The following is a 17,496-nucleotide window of genomic DNA, read 5'->3' as shown; positions in this document are numbered from 1 at the left end:
TGATGAATATGTTCACATGCATTATTACAGTTTACCTTATGACAAATGTTGATTGCATCAACGTATCTTTTAGCTTTCAGGTAATTAAATGCCAGCTTGAAACCTGTAAAAACAGAAGGACACTCACTAGGGACTGGATCTTATCTAATAATTCCCCTCCTTACTATAGCTCCTGTCCATGCAGGTCCCACGGTCCCCAGCATAGCTATCTCCCTTTTTTTACTAATGGAAAAACTGGCTCGATTCAGCCCTATAGTATTTTTTTGTGAGATGGAACAAGACAAAGGATTTTAGGTTTTGTATGAATGCAACTTTGCATTTACAAATAATTATAGTATTTTTTTAATGAGGAGCCGAGAGACCCTGCAAATGTCATATATATTTCTTACATATAAACAGCTTACATCATGGCAAATGGGAAAAAACTAAAATGAGAATGAAAACATATCTTATTAGCTGTAATTTCCTGGGACCTGCCTCACCTTCAAAAGCAGTGTATTTCTCTGTCTCATGCCATAGAAATATTTAAGCTAAAGAGGGTAATGACGCAGTATTGTTCTGATTTGCCATCTGAAAGAGTGAAAGCCAAGCAGCACCTTTTATGGACACCCACAAGTTTCACCTTTATTTAATTTCATAAAAAGAACAAGTTTTCTTTCACTATCTCATAGTTAGTGAAGACAAGCAGGAACCTTTCATATCTACCCTGCTTTCTATAAGCCCCGTGTAACGTATACAAGTACTTAGGTTTATATAGTCAATGCAAGGTTCAGAGCCCGAAGGGTTAATTTAGAACTCCACGGGATTGGCTGTGAGATCTGCACAGCATTATAAAACTTGAGGACAGGGAGTTCTGAAAAAAACTAAAAGTGTTCTATGTATTGTCGAAGTCTTTCATGGCCGGAATCACTGGCATGCTGTGCGGTTTCTGGGCTATATGGCCGTGTTCTAGCAGCATTCTCTCCTGATGTTTCGCTCGCATCTGTGGCTGTCATCTTCAGAGGATCCTGATACAGCCCAGAAACCACACAGCACCCCACTAAAAGTGTTCTGTTGGGAGAGTGAGAGTGAATGGTAGCTTTGAGGTAGCTCTGTTCTCTGGAAGCAGAGGACAGGTTCAGAGTGGGCTGTGCTTCTTTGAATTATGTGCCAGGAAGAGCAGAGTTCAATTAAGGAATCTCACCAGAATTCCTAGAGTTAAACATAGCACAATAATACAGATTAATCACACTGGTGGCTTGGTTATTTTTTTCTCTGAGGAAAACCCCACTCAGATATGAAGCAGTGAAGCTTCTGAAAGAAGGGGAGTTATATAGAGAGAATTGGAGTTTCCTCACAGAGAGCAGCCATCCTTCTATGATAAGCACTATGTGAGAGAGACACTCCAAGGGAGAGTCTGTCTTAGTGTTATGGCCAAAGAACTGTGTGTGTCTAGTACTTATCTAAGGGTGAAAAGTAAGATTTTAAATAAAATGAGCTAGATAGCCAAACAGAACTCCATAACAACTATATTGAAGTAACAGATTTATTTTGTCCAGTGTCAAAGTGACAGTATCAACAGGAAGGCACAAAGATAGTGTCCTGTTTGTCATTTGTATCAACTGAAAAAATTACTAAACAATATCTTGTACATAGTAACCTCTCTAAAACCAGCTTCCTTTGTACCTATATTTTTTCTCCTAAATCCTTTGTTAATTTAGTTCTTTTTAACTTGTTCCTGTAAATAAAATCTTTCAGTTTCTGGTTTCAACCTTACAAGCCTTTAGTGCCATTCCTTTATGTGGGAAAACTGAAAAAGAAAGTTGAACTCTTAAACATCCTCTCTGTGTTACTAAAATTTTTGTTCTGACAATAAAAAATTGCTCAGCCATGGTTGTTCTGTGAGTTAGAGATTCTGGAGGGAAAAATTTCCCTCAGGGCACAGGCAGTTGGCAGAGCTTGTGTGTGTGAGAGGTGGACCACCCCCCTCTTGCTGAGGAGACTAGGGGGTGCCTCATTACACCCTACCTGTACTTCTGGTTCAGTGCCTCTCACAGGAGCATCTACTAGGAGTTCAGTGTGCTGGATCCTCCCAGACTGGCCCCCATAGAAAATGCTCCTCTGTTTAGACTAGGTGAGACGTGAATACAGCACAATTGCTGTGATCTACCAGACCATCACTGCATTTCCTTGGTTCCAGGTGGAAACATCTGCCTTGATTGGAGGAGCTGCAGTAGCAGTAGCAATAGTTCCCAGAGCCAACATCACAGCTCCTCTACTCAAGCTTGGCATTTCCCAGCTCTGGAAAGCCGGGCTACAAAATGGCAGGTGCAGTAAGGACAGTTACTTCTGTTTACCCTCTCTGTACCTGATGACAGCAATTAGATTCCATTATTCTTAGGGGGCCGGGTGGGTATAATGGTAGTCTCTCAAGTTCCTTTCTATTCTTCAACCAGACCAGAGGGAAGAGCAACTTCCCTAAATAACCATATTGGCAGGTTTGATAATGCTATGTTCATTTTAGTAATGATGGAATGATGCCAAATAGTAGTCTCATCCATGTTGGTGTCTTTTTGTCAGATCCAATAGACCACTATTTATTCAGACAAGCTATCTTTTGCGGTGTTCCTAGGTTCTGCTTGGTTGTCTATTTTCAGATAAATACATTCAAGTATTTACAATTCAGCCGACTTAAGAGGGGCAGTTTCAGTTAAAACATCCAGGTAACTTCTTAGCTTGACGCAGGGACAAACAAGAATGTTTAAAACTGAATTGTTCCTGCTTGCTAGGTAAACTCACAGGCAACCTCCTCTGGCACGTTCTAATATATATTTGGCAAGTATTTTCTGGAAAATAACTGACCCAACCAACAAAATGGCACAAGCGGGAAGTGGGAACCTACCTATTGTTGGACTTGTTTGGTTTCCGTATTTCCATGCCATCTCATAGTTTACAGCCGCATCCTTGTATGCTTGCTCCTTCTCCATAATGTACCCCATATATTCATAAGCTTTGCAGCAGGACTTAAAAACAAAAAGGAATTCCCCTGTATCAAATTAACTTTACATTACAAAAGCTGTCTTAATTCATTTGCCCTCTATTCAATCATGAATGAACCAGAGTTTATTCATAACAAACTTCAGCTTGAATAATTGTCACATGTTCCTTCTCACACAGAACGCTTAGACCACAGGTGTCAAACTCACGGCCCTCCAGATGTTATGGACTACAGTTCCCATCATCCCCTGCCAGCATGATGCTGACAGGGGATGATGGGAACTGTAGTCCATCTGAAGAACGCGAATGACACCTATAACAGAACCAGGGTAGGAACCTGCGGCTCTCAGATGTTCAGGAACTACAATTCCCATCAGCCCCTACCAGCATGGCCAATTGGCCATGCTGACAGAAAACTGATGGGGAATTAGTTCCTGGTATCTGAGAAACCACGATTCTAACTTAGACTCATCAGGGATTTCTACTCATTAAAGTTACCTCAATGTCTGAAAGTGGTTTTTTTTTTTAATCCCAGGTGAGTTTCCATTCTAATAGCTAGCATTCTTAACTATGGTTAAGAATCCTAATCACTGGGACAGAAACAAACCTTAAGTCAGTTGAGGTGCTCACATTTGGGTGTCACAACTGAATGAAGTCGCTCAAAGACTTCCATCTTCAATTTTGGCACGTTGTGGGAGATGTGGGAGGAAGTGTGTGAGCCCACCAATTAACCAGGCTTGTCCCCATGACAGGCAAACCTCCCGTTTGCTTGTGATTAATTGCATGGAGAATAAATCGCAAAATAAAAATGCAGAGAGACTTTCATAAACAGCATTACATGGAAACAGAAGGCTGCAAATCACTAGCCACGTCATTACTGCCCATGGTGGGTTTCATAAGGACCACAAGTCAACTGGAAGAACAAAAAGGTGGCAATGGATAGATAGTGAACCCAGAAGTGCTGCCCTCAAGTTGTAGTCATGCATGTTGGAGCTGGCCCTATGTTTCCCAGTCCATAGTCAGTCCTGTTTAATTAAATATCACAAGGGGCAGAGACATGCAACTGCTATATGGCTTGCCCGTTACCCTGTTATGATGAAGGCACCGCTTTAATAATTCACTGGCCATGTCATATTTTGCGGACTGAATGTAAATATCAGCAAGCAGAAGCCAACTTTTCTCAAACTCTTCAGCATCGATGGGGTTCCAGTTCATTTTTGAAATGCGTTTCAGCTGGTTTCTGGCCCGTGGCGTTTGCTTCAAGATCATGTGTGCTGTGGCCATTCCCAAAAGGGCAGGGACGTGGTCCTTCTGCAACAAACATCAGAGGACACAACTTGTATGAGAATTCTGAACATCGATAGAAAGCATCAGCGTTTGCAACCAGTTGCACTTCATGCTGATCAAGACATGTGATTCCAGTCCAAGAGATCAGCAAATACAACAATACTAACAAAGCCCCTCTAAGTACCCACTGCAACATCCACGTGTGACCAGAGGGAAATATGTACCGAATTCAGTTCCTGTTGTTAAGGATTGCTCCACAGAGTCCACCACCAGGGTCCCTAGGTTGGGACAAGTACCACACCTACTAGCTGTTCTACAGGATCCTCTTGTACAGGCAACTAAAAGATGTTACATATCAAGGAATTCTCCACATAGTAGTTTTAGATTATTCTTTAGATTTAGTATCTTTAGATTTGATGTACTTATGATTTATGTTCTTTGCGTCTGATTGCAATGGTCTTTGGCTATGTGCAATAAATACATTTTGTACCATTGTATCCATGCAACAGTCCGTGAGGTGGGTTTAAAGAGAGGGGGATAGGCCCAAGGTTAACCAGCAAGCCTCTGTGGCAGAATGAGGTCTCGATGGGTCTCCTAACTCCTAGCCCAACACACTAACCATTTGACAGCATGTTGGTAGTCACCCTGAGCTCAGCTTATGATAGGAAAGGGTGAGGTAGAAACCGAAAAAAATAAAGTAACTAATTAATAATGTTACCTCTTCCTCAAATTAATAAATGAGTATCCTTAAACATAAATGAATAAAGGTATTACAGTAAGCTTTTAAAGTCATTTTAGGATTCTACTATGTGAGATGAGCTGTGTACATACATGCAGAGTTCTTACAGCAGACACTTCCACCCCCACCCTTAGTGCTGGGCCCAACACAGCCAGAGTTGCCTCCTCCCCGGCTTCCACACCATCTGCACCATCGTAGAAAAGAAATCTCACTAGCAGCTGTCATTTGACAAGAACTGAATGCTTGCAATTATGTTAATTTCACGTAATATTTCCTGGTGACTTTACCCTCTCTCACATGAGCAACCGATTTGTGTGAGCTGGGAATTTGTGTATCTCAGCCAAGGCAACAGAAACTCCAAAAGTACCTAACAAATCCTGATGTATACAATTCCCAGACCACACATTTGAGCATATAGGAATGTTTCTTGCATGAAAGGAAAACAGTGGCAGAAGTAACATGCACATTGGGAGGGCAATTATCCCTAGTGTTCAACCCTGTTCCATTTGCTCTCAATAACTTCTTCAATAATCACCCCTTTTCTTGCCGTAAAATGACATCATGCAAATGGGTATTTAACAAGTTCTGCTTGTAAAGCGAGGGACTAGGCATGCGAGCAGGTGCTCTGTAGGTGCGGCAAAGATCTAATACTCTTAAGCATCTAAGTGAGTAACATTTTCAACAACCCACCTCTGCAACCACTATTTCTGTGAAGGCATTCAGTGCTCGCTCAACATTTGATTTCTGCTTGGTTGCCAGAAGACAGCAATTTTCCATGATGCGCAGCTGCACCTGACCTTGGGGTGTTTGTGGCTTTAATTCCTTTAAGAGCTTTTCTGCCGTCCTCACGGCCAGCTGCACAGACTCCTGCTTCTCTGAGGAACTGCTAAATAGAAGGGAAAGCATTACCACACAGTGCCAGCATTTCAGAACTTCTGCTTACCCACTGCTCAGCTTTTAAAACAATGGTACACAAAATGGGCAATTAAGCATGTTCTCCTTGGAAAGCTGCTGCAGCCCATGCTCGCAATATATTTCTCTGCAGGTACATCGATTGTAAAACAAGGCCCAGAAAGCTTTCAGCCTCGCAGTCTTTCCATTTAGACACCAGATGCCACAGCTTTCTTCTCCATCAGCTGTTTTTCTAAAGCCGAGTTACCAGTCTGGCTGCTGTTATTTTTCATTCTTCAGAGTAAAGACCACACAGTGACGGTAAACGAGCGACCTGATTTCAGGCTTCTGGAGGGAAGTGCGGAGAAGCAAGGTTTTTAAGGCCTGCTTTCGGAGAGATTCAAAATGGAATTCTGAAAAAGCAGTGTGTTAGGAGTTTTTGTTGTGATCACCTTTCCCCAAGGCATAAATGGGTGCTCACGAGGAGTAATCTTGGATAATCTAAAGGAGACTACTGTTGGAGATATGGGCATTCCATCAAAAAGGAAAGGCACGTCAGCAACTATGCAAATCAAACAGAGTCTTTCTCCCTTTATTCAAAGGGACTATACAAGCTCCACGGCCTTTTGAATGAAAATGTAACAAGAGACCTGAAGCATCAGACCAGTGGCCCATTTAGTCCAGCACCCTGACTCACACAGTGTCCAACCAGATGTCCCAGAGGACCAACAAACAGGGCAAAGAGGCCAAGGCCTTATGCCTGATGTTGTCTCCTAATACTGGTATTTAAAGGCCTTTAGGTGCTATAGAGAGTGTCTTAACCTACTGCATCTGTGTATGGTTCTCCAGTTGCACAGTGGCAGATAGGAAGGTGCTCCAAAGGGTGATCACTACTGCACAGAGGATTATCGGCTGCCCTCTCCCCTCCTTGGAAGAACTCTATAATTCCCGAAGCCTAAAGAAAGCCCAAAATATTCTAAGAGACCCATCTCATCCAGCACACTCTCTTTTTGAACTGTTACCATCTGGCAGACGATACAAGTCTATAAAAACTAGGACAAAGAGGCTTAGAGACAGCTTCTGCTCTACAGCTGTGGCTATGCTGAACTCCGTGGCTTCGTGTTGATGTGTTTGGGGCTGTGTGGGGATGGGTGGAGGAAGGGGAAAGAGGATGGGGTATGAGTCTGAAATTGTGTGCATCGAGGAATGCTGCTGTAAATTTCGTTGTGTGTGCACATTGACAATAAAATGCTTATGCTTATGCTTTGGATGCATTTAGTGATCATACTAGCCATTAGTGGACCTCTCCTCCATTAATCTGTTTCATCCCTTTCTAAAGCTATCTATACTAGTGACCTATCACCCTGTCCTCTGGCAATGAATTCAAAAATGTAATTATTTGGTACTTCCTTTAGTCCATCCTGAATCTATGACCCATCGACTTCACTTGCTGCCCGAATGTTCTAGTTAGTACTATGGGAGATAATGTTTTTTGTCACAGTATAGTGGAAAACACAAAATGACAATTGTAGTCACTTAACTAAATTCCTTCACCAGACACCTTCCTGAGCAACACAGTTAATAATATACAAGACTACTAATCTTTTGCCTCGCACAATGCCTGTCACTCAAAAGGGATCAGGCTCAACAAATCTGCTCTTCCAGGTACTGCTTTTGATCCAACCAAAACAAGCCAGCACAAAATTACAAGAAGTGAAAAGGTTTCATCATCACTCACTCTGCATCCCCATCCAGGTTTTCAAACACTTCACCTCCCACTGTTTCGTTGTCCGGGTTCAAGCAGATTTCAATCATGTTATAGATGGCATTCTGCCCCCAATCGCTATCCTTCCGTGCTTTGTTAAAATGGCGAAGGGCATCATTTGGTTCACCAGTGTACCTAAGATAAGGAATCAAACCCACTTAATAAGCTGTGTGAACTGAATTTTAGGAAAAGAAGGAGTGCATAGTTTTCAGTTTGTTCAGGTGTATCTTCAGCTGTGCCAGCAACTCAAAAACAAACAAAAAACTTCAAGCATTTACATTTTAAAAAATTGATACATAGTTGTCACTTGCAGTTTCTTTTTCCACTGGACTATCTATTGTGATGTCTCAGACATTACAAATATAGACAGGCAGTAGTATCTCTAAGGGTTCCTGGTTGCTTCGCAGAATTTCCAAAGAACTGCATGGAGTTGAGTCACCTGGGAGAGCTCCCCCTGCTGGGTGGCTCCTTATCTGTACAGCACCAATTTGGTGCTCGCTTGACCACACACACAGCTTACAGGAAACATTGCAGCCAGAGAAAGTTTACATATGGAACATAGACTGAAGAATGAAATGTTAATATGCCTGGAGGGAAAAATCTGGAGTTTGGAGAAGTAGAGTGGCATTACTGGGAACAGAGGTACTGGGGAAGGCTGATAACATAGCAATTAAAGAAGATCTGTGAGGAAAGGGGACACAGGACATTTGAAAAGAGATCAAGCTAGAAGAGCCAACCATGAGTGACCCCTTGATACCCAGCGTCAAGCCTGTTTCTCCCAATCATAAAGCTTTCTTCACCTTTTTCACACAATTGCATCACTTTTAGCAAATGAATTACACCGTCAAACTTGGGTCTCAAATAGGGATGGAATCAATGTCAAGACTGAACCAACCAGTCCTTCATTGGGTTTACAGCAACTTTGGCTCACCTGGCCACACTCAAGGCCCTGCCTGCCTATAGCACAACTGTCCTGACCTAATAGCAAACAGCACTTAGACACAACAGAAGCAGATCAGCAGATAAATGTAGAGGCTACATGACCAAAACCCCATCCCATCTGCTCTTTGCTACTACAAGTTCAATGCTGTATCTATTTATGTCGCCATTTATTCTCACAATGTGAATCCCAAAAGAGCAGGCAGGATTCAAGGAGCATGTTATAAGCCTCAGCCGCCACCACCCCACTCTCAAGCGGATTCCGCATGAGCTCAAAACAGCGGTGTGAAAACTTTGTAAACCCTTTTACACGTTTTAAACCATTTTACACTATTTTCACACCGTTGTTTTTGGCCCATGCAGAATCCACCTCATACAGGCATAAGCTGTAAAAACCACTGTATTTTGTTTTAGGTATTACATCAGACATTTTCCCAACCATACCTACCAAAGATACAGTCCTTTGCAATAGTGAAAACCCGGATCGAGCTTTGTTCTGGGGGAATGTTTCTCAGCCATCGTAAGGAATCTTGGAACTTCTTCTAACTTTCCAGCTCTTCTTAACAGGTCAATTAAACGTGCCAGTGTTGAATAATTATCTGTTAGCATAAGTATTCAGGATGTTAAGAAAAATGACTGTGTCCTTGAAAAAAAAAAGTCATTGTACAAAAAGCGAAGACAAAAGCAGTTTCATGATGCTAACACAGTACTGGTTAACACTCACTAGTACCCAGGATCTGCTTTGCCTAATTTTTTTATAGATTGTTGAACAAATGAATCTATTATTTCTGACATTATTAAAACAAGATCACTGGAAAAGACAATGATGCTAGACAAACTTGAAGGCAGTAGGAAAAGAGGCAGATCTAGTATGAAATGGGCTGATTCGACAAAGGCAGCCATGGCTCAGTTTGCAACACCAGAGCAAGGTTGGTCACCTTGAATGGGTTCAAGGTGAAGGAAAAGAGATTGCACCTACACATCAGAAAAAACTGCCTGACAGTAAGGGCTGTTCGACAGTGGAATGCACTACCTCGGAGTGTGGTGGAGTGTCCTTCTTTGGAGGTTTTTAAACAGAGGCTGGATGGCCATCTGTCAGGGATGCTTTGATTGTGTGTTCCTGCATTGCAGGGGGTTGGACTTGATGGCCCTTGTGGTCTCTTCCAACTCTATGATTCTAATAGGGTGTTCTGGAGGCTGTTAATTCATAGGGTCACCATAAGTTGGAGGCGACTTGATGGCAAATAATACATACTGTATTATTATTTATAATAGCATTTTTATGGATAGTATTCTTCCTGGTAATCTTGCCCGCCTGGACAGCTATTTGTTTTTGGGGAAGAGAGGAAGGAATGGTGCAGAAAGGAAAAATCTGAAGATTCCTGACCTGGATGGCCCAGCCTAGCCTGATTTCATCAGAACATGGCTCTGGTTAATATTTGGATGGGAGAGCACTAAGGAAGTCAAGGGTTGCTATGCAGTCAGTGGCAAACCACATCTGACTGTCTAAACCCTATGGCCATGGTGACAACCTTTGGCACTCCAGATGTTATGGACTACAATTCTCATCAATTGGCCATGCTGGCAGGGGCTGATGGGAATTGTAGTCCATAACATCTGGAGTGCCAAAGGTTCGCCACCACTGCCCTATGGGGTCACTACAAGTGGGATGTGACTTGACAGCACTTTCTACCACTAGGCAGCCAGAAACCTGTATGAAAACAAGGGCCTTCTTGTCTGTGGCTGAGAAATGGATTACATTCACTGAGCTTGCTTTTCTGTGATGCACTCATAGAAACACGAAAAGCATTTTTCAAACTGGTTATCAAAAGTTCTGTAAGATAATATGTCTATTAGCACATGCTGCTTTTCAGGGTAAATTTTATATTAAAAAACCCCCCAAAAAGTCAATACCCACCGGGGTTGCGATCCAAAAGCTGCTGGAAGTGAAAGACTGCTTGTTCATAGTCTTGTTTCCTGAACATAAGGTCAGCCATCATCTACAATCACAAAACACACAAATAGAAAAGGACTGTGAGACCTGATCCCAAAGGAATTTTACAAGCCTTTCTAAATGAGACTCTACAACGGAAGCATCAAATAAAACAGGTTTACAGGGCCAAACTGCCCAGACAACAGATGCCCAGGAGCTGTGGCCAACTGAAACCTGCTGTGTTTAATGTTATTATGTATTATGTTGCAGGCCTGCTGTACACCGCCCAGAGCCCTTCGGGGATGGGCGGTTTAAAATCTAATAAATAAATAAATACATAAATAAATAAATAAGACAGTGAATAATCAGCTACACACAAACATAGGATGACTATAGACAAAGAAAACAAAGGCCAGGATACTTCTATTCAGATGCTCCCACCTATTGACCTTGCTATCTTCATTGTTACTCCCATGCTATAGACTTCATTGTTACTCATACTTTTCAGATGTCCTAACCTATTGACCTGGCTGTCTTCTTTGTTACTCACAGACAATGTTTCTTCACCCACCCTGGACACTCCAACAGGTATATATACTCCACTTGCTTTCCCAACATCAGATCCTCTGAAGATGCCAGCCACAGATGCAGGCGAAACGCCAGGAGAGAATGTTGCTAGAACACGGCCATACAGCCCGGAAACCACACAGCACCGAAGCCATACCACTATTTGGTATGGATTCACCAGAGAAACAAAGGGAGGCAATTTTCATTGGACTCCCTGTAGACTTCTGATTTCCCCCCTCCAGTGTTCCTGTGGGAATCACTTGTCCTCCAAGAGCAATGTTGCAGGTGGCATGTGAGCCACAGCTGAAAGTGGGGATGATGAGGAAGTCATGCTCTACTTGTCAACGGAAATTACTGAGGGATCTGAGCCACTGTTTGCTACCCTCCTGAACTCCAGCTTTCAAAGCAGAAGGTACTAGAAACAGAATCAGTGGCTTCTAACTGCCACTTTCACTTCCTATGTCTTGCATAGTTCATTTATTTAGATTTATAATCCACAAGCTCTATTCAACAGAGAACTTGGGGTGATTTACAGCATACAACACTGAATGTGGAAATCTCTTCAGTGGAATCATAGCTGTCATCATTTGCCAGTTCCCCAGCTACGTAAACACAGCTCCTAACCACACTCTCTTGCTTTCAGATGCAGGATCACTCAGGGCATGTTTCTTTGGGGGTATCTACCTTCTAGAATTCCTTGCTCAGAGAGACCCACAAAACACTTATGGTTTCAGTTGGCATTTTAAAATATTTTTACACCTTGTTATTACCTTATTTTTATTTGATGCTATTATCTTATTTTCTTTCACAAGAAATCAAAAGGTGAAGGAAGCACTCATTCAGAAACAGCGGCCTCCATCAAAGGAGGATGTTTGGTTTGTGATATCTCAGCTGCCACTGGCAGCCATTTTGTGATGGACCACAATACCCCATGGAAGCCATTTTGTGGTGATGATGAACACTCCTCAAAATTCCAATAGAGTCTAGGCTCACCCAAATTGGGGACTCCTGTACTAAAATGCATTTTGACTTTCATTTCTATCATCTGTAGATTGTTTCTGAGTGTATTTCAATACCGCAAAAGTGACAACTTTGTTAACCAGTACGCCCAGGAACCAGGGGCCTACCTAAGTCAACCATACATGGCCTGCTTGGCACTGCTGCCTCTCTCCACCACTGGGCTGGGACAACAGCAGGAAGCCCAGGTTAATTTGAGCAGGTGCCACTCAAGTCACTCATGGGGGGGTTGACAGCAACAGGATGGCAGGGTCCAGACCCCCCACTCAATACTGCTGTCTTCTTGCTCCTGAGTAAAAGCTTTGTTAACTGGTTAACTGGAAACCTGTCTGTGAAAAAACTTGTGTTTTACATAGAAAACGTTTTGAAAAACAGATTTGCAATTGTTCAATTAAAAATCTTCATCTATTCAGACTGTTAGTACAACCCACCATAGAAGCAGCCACGTTATCTTGATCGTTCTTCAGCAACAGAGCACACTGATGCTGGCACGCTTCCACGTCGTCATGAGCAAGGTACAAACGTGCAAGTTCTAGCATCACCTGAAAACAGAACAAAATAAAAAAGCTCTTCTTGTTTTTAACTCTTGATCAGGTTTTTATAATAAGTGCCAGGTGTTTTTTTTAAACAAGAACCAAGTGAAAAGATGGTTAATTAGGGTGCTCAGCTGACCTTGCTGTCCGTTTCACAATGAACAAGAGCTTCTTTGTAAAACTTAATTGCTTTCTCATAGTTTCGCTGGGCTGCTGAATGCTTTGCTATCTCAGCGCAAATTTCAGCTGCCAGTTCCTTCTGCGCAGGAACTGCGTCCAACTGCTCAATCTGAATCCGTTTGAGGACTCTGGCCTGCAATTCCCGAGCCTGATGGAAAAAGAAAGGAAAATGAATTTAACAGCAGGGAATAAAATGAGATTAAGCTCGGAACTAATTTAAGGAGGGATTGTCTCTATAAAGCCAGGGCAGCATATACCCGTCCTGAAATATGCAAGGTTTTGCTGTTCTTGTTGTTGCATTTTAAAAATCAGGGGTCATTTACCTACCACACCCTGACAGTCTTTTTTAGGAGATGGTCATTTAATTCATTTACTACATTTATATCCCACTCATCATCCTTCATTGAAGATAAGGCAGATTTTATAGGGTTGAACGCAATCAGTTCTTCTATAGGTGAAAAAGGGAGGACAACTCAAAAGCCTGTTCTGGGAATCAGGGGATCTGCTGGGGTGGGGGACATGTGGGAAAGAGGCTGTAAGAAAGAGGGGTATCAGGTAGGACTGAGCAAAAGAACTGGTTGGATCCAACCCCTGAGGTTTCTAGGAAGTTTCCCAACCAAAGACTGATCAGACCCAGACCAACTCTGCTCTGGCAAAGTGTTTATATAGTATTCTTTCAACCATACCCCAAGACTCATTGCTGACTGGTACCCCTGGCAACTTAACACTTCTAACTTAGAGAACTATGTATTGTCGAAGGCTTTCATGGCCGGATTCAACTGGTTCTGGTGGGTTTTCCAGGCTGTGTGGCCATGGTCTGGTAGGAACAAGATCCACCAGAACAAGATCCACCAGTCTACGGCCACACAGCCTGGAAAACCCACCAGAACCATTAGAGAACTATCTTTCTCCCATGACTGTTTTTATATACCTTGAATGGCCCAGACGTATAATTTCAGCATGGGAGGAACTCTTTTGAGTCTGTTAGTGCTAAGGAGGCAAAGTAGTTATGGTAAAAAATGACAGATTCTCTAATAGTATCACATGTACTATATCCATAACTAACATGAAATGTTATCAAGGTATACATCTAACCAGGAATTAAATGACTTGATATAGGAAAGCTATCTAGACATCTAGGGCTTCTTAAGTGCACACTTATATCTAAAACAGGCCTGGTCAAAATCCACTAAAATATATATTTCTATGCTTCTCATTATCCTCTTAATCCTTCTCTTAATCCTTCTCTGTTACTATGAAATTAATGGCTTAGTGTTTTATTGCACAGGGCTAGTAAAACAAATCCTAAAACAGGCAATGTGGAAGGGAAGACTAAGCTGCTGTATTTGTTTTCCCTTCTATCACTTTCCAAGAATATCTTTACACAGAGGCGAGGAAACCAGGAGTCACATGCGGAGTTCCAGTCATGCAAGCAGTGGGGTTTTTCAGACCCCACTCCCTTCTCACTGCAGACTTTTAAATGTTGCATTTAAATATCTGGAGACTGTGAAGGCCCGGCCCACTTCTCCAGCTGAGACCCTTTGCATAGTAGGGTTCCCTTCTTATTTGGACCTGGTTGTTTTATAGTCCGCATGGTGTAATAGTTAAGAACAGTGGACTTAATCTAGAGAACCAGATTCCCTACTCCTTCAAATGAGCAATGGACTCTTATCTGGTGAACTGGATTTGTTTCCCAGCTGCTAGACATGAAGCCTGTTGTGTGGCCTTGGGCTAGTCACAGTTTTGACCTCTCTCAGCCCCACCTAACTCACAAGGTGTCTGTTGTGGGGAGAAGAAAGGAAGGAGATTGAAAGCTCCCTTGAGTATCCTTATAGGACAGAAAGGCAGGATATAAATCCAAACTACTCCTCCTCCTACAACCTGAGTGCCAGGGGAACTGAAACTTGAGGAGACTTGGGGAGTCTCGTAAAGTTACCAGGTTGAGCCATGACGCTGGAAATACTCAAGAATAAAGAGGAAGAGTGTTGCTGCAAGGAAAGCCAGACAACAGCAATCTCCTCAGCTCAGTGGCATATCATTCTGAAGAGACTTTTCAATGCCGGATGCATCACCCAAAATTCTGACATACTTGAGTGGCGTCTGCCCAGCCCGAAGTCGCTGCTAGTTCATTAACTAACTCCCGGTTCCTCTTCTTCCTTTTTAAAAAACTTAATCAAAAGGGCACTCAAATGATTAATTTGCCCTCCATTCTGTTTTCAGGAGTTATCTCGCTTCTCCCAGACTTTTGTATCCACACAGATTTGGCTCACAATAGCCTAATCAAGGTGTTTTTCCCACAGAAGTTTGATAGCAGCATACTTCAAACCAGCTAGGGAAATTTAAACATTTTATCTTGATCCAATCCAAAGTCAGAACGGTCAGACCACCTACTCACCTTCTGTCGATAAAAGGAGGGTGTCTAAACCCAGCCAATTGTTCCTCAGATTGTTGGACTGGAGCTCTGCTGGCCAGAACTCGTTTTCTTCTGGAAACCTCTGCTGCATTTCACAGGCTTTCCCTCCTTGTTCTGCTGGCTGCTTCTTGGATTTCTGCTGCATTTGCCCCCAAACTCTTCCAGACCTCAAGCCCACGGGTTTAACATTGTACGTTCCTTCCCAATTTCCTCTCTGCTCCCTTGTCCAAGTTGCTGGTGTCTCTGTGAGTATTTGGGATTGCTTAGGGCAGGGGTCCCCAACATCCCGTGCTATGCATCGACACCTTTTCAGGGGCCCACTAAGTACTTTTAGAAAGTGGGTGGGGCCAGGCAGGGCTTTTGCCCAGCAAGGCATCTCTTTTACTTTTAAAGATTTGATTAGCTAAACAGATTTTTAAAACTGTTGATTTGGCAGCAGCACAAGGATCTATACCATTGATGGCGAACCTTTTAGACACTGAGTGCCGGGGGCGGAGTGAGGGGAAACTGCACCTGGGGCACACATGCGCCCTGTGCCCCTTCTGTGCCCCCACCCTGCCCTGGAATGCCCCCGGAATGTCCCAAAACACCCTCACCCTGCCCCAGAATATCCTTGCCACACCCTTGCCACACCCCTGCAGGGGTGCGCGCCCAGTACGTTGCACACCCCTTGTCCCCTTGGCGCTATGCCACTGCCGAGTGCCCAAACTGGGGTGACAACTCGTGTGCCCACAAAGAGGGCTCTGAGTGCCACCTCTGGCACCCGTGCCATAGGTTCGCCACCACTAATCTAAACTGTGGCAATCATTTTGTGGCTAGCTTCACCACCTATGGCAGCCATTTTGGTGCTGTACCTATGCCACGTCAGAATACCAAATGTGCCTCCAGACCTAAAAAGGTTGGGGACCCCAGCTTAGGAATCAGTTATTTCTTTTTATTTTGTATATAACAATGCTAATGTTATCAGGCTGTTGTGGGTTTTCTGGGTTGTGCGGCTATGGCTGGTAGTCTTAGTTCTTAAAGTTTTGCCTGCATCTATGGCTGGCATCTTCAGAGGCATGTCATGGTAACATTCCTCTGAAAATGGCAGCCACAGGTGTGGGTAAAACGACAGAAGTAAAAACTACCAGTACACATTCACACAGCCTGGAAAATCAACAACAGCCAGTTGATTCTGGCCATGAAAGCCTTCGACAATACAATAAAGTTATTTGGTTGTGTTAACAAACACAATACTGTAGGCCTAAGGACAATGAAGAAAAGTTGACTGACAAGTGCTTAAAAATGAAGTTCTCTATTCTGTCTTTTGCTAACACAGTTTAGCTAGCAGCCAGTGACTGGAATGCAGAAACACAGTGTCAGTAGTGCAAGCGAAGAAAAACTGGTGTCATCTACTACCACTACTCAGAAAAACAAATATAGAAGAAAACAGAAAGAAGCTCACTGCATGCACTGAGATGGGTAAACAAATGAGCTTCATTTTTTATTCACTATTCTGTAGAGGGGGACCTTTAGACCCACATAATTTTAATTTAAAAGTTGTCTTCAACCAGCAAAGTGTAGGAATATCAATTTTGCCACTAGTTTCCTCTCACTGCAGACATAAGAACGTAAGAACATAAGAACAAGCCAGCTGGATCAGACCAAAGTCCATCTAGTCCAGCTCTCTGCTACTCGCAGTGGCCCACCAGGTGCCATTGGGAGTTCACATGCAGGATGTGAAAGCAATGGCCTTCTGCGGCTGTTGCTCCCGAGCACCTGGACTGTTAAGGCATTTGCAATCTCAGATCAAAGAGGATCAAGATTGGTAGCCATAAATCGACTTCTCCTCCATAAATCTGTCCAAGCCCCTTTTAAAGCTATACAGGTTAGTGGCCATCACCATCTCCTGTGGCAGCATATTCCAAACACCAATCACACGTTGCATGAAGAAGTGTTTCCTTTTATTAGTCCTAATTCTTCCCCCCAGCATTTTCAATGGATGCCCCCTGGTTCTAGTATTGTGAGAAAGAGAGAAAAATTTCTCTTTGTCAACATTTTCTACCCCATGCATAATTTTATAGACTTCAATCATATCCCCCCTCAGACGTCTCCTCTCCAAACTAAAGAGTCCCAAACGCTGCAGCCTCTCCTCATAAGGAAGGTGCTCCAGTCCAATCATCCTCGTTGCCCTTCTCTGCACTTTTTCTATCTCTTCAATAACCTTTTTGAGATGTGGCGACCAGAACTGAACACAGTACTCCAAGTGCGGTCGCA

At 43.0% G+C, this 17,496-nt stretch overlaps 1 protein-coding gene across 4 annotated transcripts in view; it reads right to left on the bottom strand.

The window, feature by feature from the left end:
* The window catches only part of TTC21B (tetratricopeptide repeat domain 21B), a 48,124-nt gene that overhangs the window by 1,651 nt on the left and 28,977 nt on the right, over positions 1 to 17,496 (bottom strand). For 3 of the 4 annotated variants that reach the window (XM_048486245.1, XM_048486248.1, XM_048486249.1), the window contains 9 exons: positions 12,787 to 12,975; positions 12,546 to 12,656; positions 10,516 to 10,597; positions 9,046 to 9,196; positions 7,632 to 7,793; positions 5,693 to 5,888; positions 4,063 to 4,287; positions 2,882 to 3,002; positions 36 to 103 (listed from right to left, as the gene is read on the bottom strand). In XM_048486245.1, the coding sequence (XP_048342202.1) occupies positions 36 to 103; positions 2,882 to 3,002; positions 4,063 to 4,287; positions 5,693 to 5,888; positions 7,632 to 7,793; positions 9,046 to 9,196; positions 10,516 to 10,597; positions 12,546 to 12,656; positions 12,787 to 12,975 (1,305 nt within the window). The remainder of the gene's footprint in view (positions 1 to 35; positions 104 to 2,881; positions 3,003 to 4,062; positions 4,288 to 5,692; positions 5,889 to 7,631; positions 7,794 to 9,045; positions 9,197 to 10,515; positions 10,598 to 12,545; positions 12,657 to 12,786; positions 12,976 to 17,496) is intronic. The other variant, XM_048486246.1, reaches the window with a different exon arrangement.

This window comes from Sphaerodactylus townsendi, linkage group LG02 (assembly GCF_021028975.2).
Source record: "Sphaerodactylus townsendi isolate TG3544 linkage group LG02, MPM_Stown_v2.3, whole genome shotgun sequence".
Classification (NCBI taxonomy): Eukaryota; Metazoa; Chordata; class Lepidosauria; order Squamata; family Sphaerodactylidae; genus Sphaerodactylus; species Sphaerodactylus townsendi.
The sequence above is the reverse complement of the archived record's forward strand: the minus strand, read 5'-3'. Positions and strand labels throughout refer to the sequence as shown.